Raw genomic sequence first — 5,159 nt, 5'->3', positions numbered from 1 at the left:
TGTGTGAACTGAAGGTCCATATTTTCCTTTTCTATAGAATAGAGGTAGAGGTCACATTTACTTTGTCAGTTCAATATATGCAGAGCTTTCTATCTATGGAATGAAGAAAGAGGCATGAAGAAGAAAGATGCACGAGTGTTGGAACTTGGAGAGATACGATTTACAGAGGTGAAGAATTAAAAAGCGGAAAGGCAGCCAAAGTAAGGAAAAACCCCTGGGATGAGACCTAAGCTCAGATTTGTGTATTGTGTATTGATCTGTAGGTAGAAATGCACAGGGTTTGTATTGAGAAATGGATAACAAGAGACTTGAACTAGAGGTTAGAACAGTTTTCTATAATGCCTCGCAAATATATCTGTAAGGAGATGAAAGTCTATTCTGCAGATATCTAAGCCATTGAAAATTGAACTTTTAAGGGATCTGTTATAATCCAATGATGTTTTAGGTAAATTAAAAATAATGTGATGAATGAATTAATAAAAGAAAATTAGTTTTAACCCTAATATCAGTGGGTACAGATGCAAATAAGAAAATATATATATATTTTTTTTCCCCAGAGGTATCGATAAGCCTTTTTAAAAAGGCATCAGCAACCATTTATTGAGATGCGATTTGAAGATTCTATCTGTAGGCAGGGGGATGAATTAGGTGAATAATTTCTAAATGTAGCAAAGACAGTTTTTACATGACCTTTCATCTATAACAGTGTCCGGATTACGTGTCTCTGTTAGACGTGAGCTAATGGCTTCACCACTGGCAAATGCAGCACATCAAGGGCAGCCAGGTGGGCTCAGTGATCTGTCTGCATTCAAGTCTCCATCTCCTTCTTTCTACTTTTTTCTCTCTCGAATTCACTATTCCTCTAAGTTTCTCTCTACCTCCAAGTTTTCCCTTCACATACACTGTCTCACTGTGCTCTGTTGATGTAAACTGTCCTTACTCAGTCATCATGATGCTTTCCCACTGTTCCTAACCCCCTCCCTCAAGTTTCCTTCCTCACGATATCTTTAATCAGAACATGGTTCTTGTAGCCTAATTATTAAAACGTCAATTAACTATTTAACTCAAGTTGTATCATTAGCTATTTTTGAGAGATATGAGGGCACAAAAATGCTATTAATGCCATACCGTGAAAGAATGATGAGAATTTATAATGCGGATAAGCTTGCAATTAAATTATTACAGAATTTATAAAGCAGTAAACTAATGTGCATTATGTTATACGTCCATACCTCGAATGTCTATATCAAATTCTCATTCTGGTTATTAAAAGGACTGTAATTATACTGGGTGGAATGATGTGGTAATTCACTACTGGGCTCCAATTCAATCAGGAAGTATAATAAATCATGGGCATCATTCAGCAGTAGAGCCAGAAGGACTTTCTGTGGTATATATAATGATAAATTTGCACAATGTTAGACAACTGTTTTAGAAATATTAAATTAGCAACTGTTTGTAAGAAGAGTACAAAAAAATAAAAAAAACCCTGAAAAACCTATAGTATGTCTGTAACTTACAAAGTACGGGTTGAGTTTCTTGATAAACATATAAATGTAAGAAATATTTTTAAGAAATAACATAACTGATTAGGAATTTAGGGTGTAGTGAACACCTGGATTAGAATTAAAATGTTCTTATAAACACAGAATTGATGAGTACAATACTGATAAAGAGTTTGAGAGGACACAAAAGAGGAAGAGACAGGTTATACTTACAATGTCTTCAGATAGTGTTAAGGGAGACAAAAAGTAAAAGAATGTCTCGTTCCTTGGAAAGGGCAGCCAAGAAAGAAAATAAGTAAATATGAAAATAGAGAATAAGTAAATATAAAAATAGAGAATTTAAAATAGTCTATTGTGTAGCCAAAGAGATTCTCCTTAAAAAAAAAATTGCTAAGAAAATGGATGATATTAATTCTATGTAAACTAGAATAGTTTAAAGATAAAACACAAACATTCTCTCTACTCACCAATAGTATTATTTATTAAAAATACTCATATGGTTCAAAATATATTCCAATTAATGTTCATTCTTTATAAATATGATCTTCATAGCACCCCTTAATATAGACATTATAAATATTGACATTTCCAGAGTAGAAAATAAGGCTTGGAGTAGTTAGTAATTGCCTATGATCACACAGCCAAAGTCACATTTGGCAGGTGTTTGAGTTATGTCTTTGCACTGGCCTCTGTGCCTCCTCTCAGGCAAGCTGGTCTATGCTGCGTCCCTCAGTGACGTACCTCGTTTTTAGTGACGAAGTGAGAAAAAGGTATTTTGGTGAGTATCTACTTCCACTAGAATTTACCATTATTAGAATAAGTATTACTTAATGGACTCTTGACTGTTCACTTCTCAATGTCTTCTGTTTACCTGGAATTGAACTAATCCTGTCTTATTTCCACTAGTCTGTGCTTAGCTTTACACTTTGAAAGAGAATATTTAGGAGCATTCTAGTGTGATCTGATGACTTCCATTGAAAGTACGGCTGAAATGATATTGTCTTCCCAGGTATTTATGAGTCTTTTCAAGGTCTTCATGCAATTATGAAGGATGATCCACATTACACATTTAAGGTGGCATGTTGCTAAATCTTGATTATATGTCTTTAGAACACTCCCAAGCTTTTATGGTGAAAATTATGATGTCCATTAGCTGTGCATTTTTCATTAAAAATATATCAAGTGATAAATAAATCTTAATATTTCTAGTCTGAAAATAAAAATGATGGTCAGGGAAACAGTTTTCCATGCTTAGACAGATTTGTAGATGTAGTTATCTGGGAATGAAGCTCTTGATATTTACATGGCAGTGTCTCTGCCATTTCTAACATGTTGTATTCTCTGTAGTGAATACATCCATCATGTCACAGGAGAATCAGACCTTCAGCTCCGACTTCATCCTTCTGGGAATCTTTGGTCACAGCCCCACCCACACCTTCCTCTTCTCTCTGGTCTTGGGCATCTTCTCAGTGGCCTTCGTGGGAAACATGGCCATGGTCCTCCTCATCTGCCTGGACGCCCGGCTCCACACCCCCATGTATTTCCTCCTCAGCCAACTGTCCCTCATGGACCTCATGCTCATCTGTACCATTGTGCCCAAGACAGCCTTCAACTACTTGTCTGGCAGCAAGTCCATATCTGTGGCCGGTTGTGGGGCTCAGATATTCTTCTACGTGTCCCTGCTTGGAGCTGAATGTTTCCTGTTGGCTGTCATGGCCTATGACCGTTATGTGGCTATATGCCACCCTTTACGATACTCAGGTCTCATGAGCCAGAAAATATGCTGTTTCATGGCTGCTTCTTCCTGGATTCTTGGTTCCACTGATGGTATAATTGAAGTTGCAGTGGTATTGTCCTTTTCATATTGTGCCCGGGAAATACCTAGTTTTTTCTGTGACGTCCCTGCCCTACTCACTCTCTCATGCACCAGCACCTTGCTATTTGAAAGAATGATATTTATCTGCTGTGTTGTCATGCTTCTGCTCCCTATAGCAGTCATCATAGCTTCCTATGCTCGTGTTATTCTGGCCATCATTCGCATGGGGTCTGCAGAAGGTCGCCGCAAAGCTTTCACCACCTGCTCCTCCCACCTCACGGTAGTGGGACTGTACTACGGAGCTGCCATGTTCATATATATGAGGCCTGTTTCTGACCACTCCCCTACCCAGGACAAGATGGTGTCCGCCTTCTACACCATCCTCACTCCCATGCTGAACCCCCTCATTTATAGCCTTCGCAACAAGGAAGTGACCAGAGCATTCATGAAGGTTTTGGGGAAGGACAAGTATGCAGAATAACTTGCTTAAGTATCTTTATTATTTGCTTTTTTTGCCCCTACTTTTGTTACTCTTTCTTAAATTTATGTATTATTCCATTTATTCAGTACCTAACATTTATCCATCGTTGTAGCAACAAAAAAAGATTTAGAAACTAATATCTATTTGCATTCTTTTGTTCAAGTATTTCATATTTTTATTATGGTAAGTATAAGATATGGCTATAAGTAAAGATTGAAAAGCAAAATGCACTTTTTTTATATTTTTAAAAAATAATATGTTACAAATGAGAATTATTACATGTCAAGTACCCCATTGATTGATTGTACTTATAAAACTAAATTTGTCTTTTAACATGTCATAGGCTTAATCATGGCAAAGGAAAAGAATTTTTCTTAATCCAATATTATAACTTGAATTGATAATTTTTTAAATGTATGACCAAGATAATTTAATACAAAATTATAAATATGAATTTAAGATCATTGTGAAAATGAACTTAACATGGATGGAGGGGAGAGAAGCTCTAAGTTGAGCTTTAGCATATTGAGCTTTAGTTGGACTGGACAGTCTTCTCCTTTAAGATACTGGAAGATTGGGGAGTCTCCATTTATTTCCTTCCCCTAGAGACTTTGACCTTACAAATAGGAGATTAAAATGTGAATATGAATCTTTAATTCTGGATTCACCACACTTAGACATTTTAATCTTTATGTGAGTAATGAACTGCAATTGCATGAAATCATGATTAATTTTTAATGGAGAAATCTTGGATTGTTAAGTCTACACACTTTATTATATTTCATGTATTACATACATCACCATAGATATTGTTGTGATGGTATTTACATAAAATTAAGTACGATCCTGGAGATTGTTATGTTTTTAAGAGGAAAAAAATCTCTATCACCTAACATAAAAACAAACTGTTCTGTTAAACTCTGACACAACATTCTCACTGTACTAATTTTTTTCACTGTGTAGCAGCTTTAAATAGCGGCCATTTATTATGCCATGGTTTGTATGAGTCAGGAGTTCTGGCATGGCCAATCTTATGCTTTTTCTCAAGGTCTTACAGGGTAGTAAACCAGGTTTTGGCTAGGGCTGCCTGCCATTTCATCTGGGGCCCATGATCATCTTCCAAGCTCATATGGTTGTTAAAATAAGTTATTTCTATGCAATTAAATAACCTTGGTTGCTTGCTTGTTCAAGGCCAGCAGATGGGATTCTCTGGCCTCAGTAAAGGCCTAAGGCTTCTTATACAGATTTGCCAACTGTTGAGGCCAAGCCAATATAGAATCAGCCTCTTTAGATTGCTTAGAATCAATTGGTTTGGGACCTTTGTTACATCTGCACGATCATTTTTACCTTATAGGAT

General features: G+C 36.3%; 1 protein-coding gene across 1 annotated transcript; it reads left to right on the top strand.

Annotated features, from left to right (window-relative positions):
• Nucleotides 1-2,866: 2,866 nt before the first annotated feature.
• LOC120620560 (olfactory receptor 2M3-like) lies at nucleotides 2,867-3,802 on the top strand. Its single transcript, XM_039885617.1, has one exon. The coding sequence runs from the start codon at nucleotides 2,867-2,869 to the stop codon at nucleotides 3,800-3,802; it is 936 nt and encodes a 311-aa protein (XP_039741551.1).
• Nucleotides 3,803-5,159: the final 1,357 nt, after the last annotated feature.

The sequence above is a fragment of the Pteropus medius genome, unplaced genomic scaffold, assembly GCF_902729225.1.
Source record: "Pteropus medius unplaced genomic scaffold, Ma_sr-lr_union100, whole genome shotgun sequence".
Classification (NCBI taxonomy): Eukaryota; Metazoa; Chordata; class Mammalia; order Chiroptera; family Pteropodidae; genus Pteropus; species Pteropus medius.
This window is presented reverse-complemented; position numbering and strand designations above follow the sequence as displayed.

Coding starts and splice junctions, on each gene's coding strand:
- LOC120620560 (XM_039885617.1), top strand. CDS start 2,867: ATGTCACAGGAGAATCAGACCTTCAGCTCCGACTTCATCCTTCTGGGA.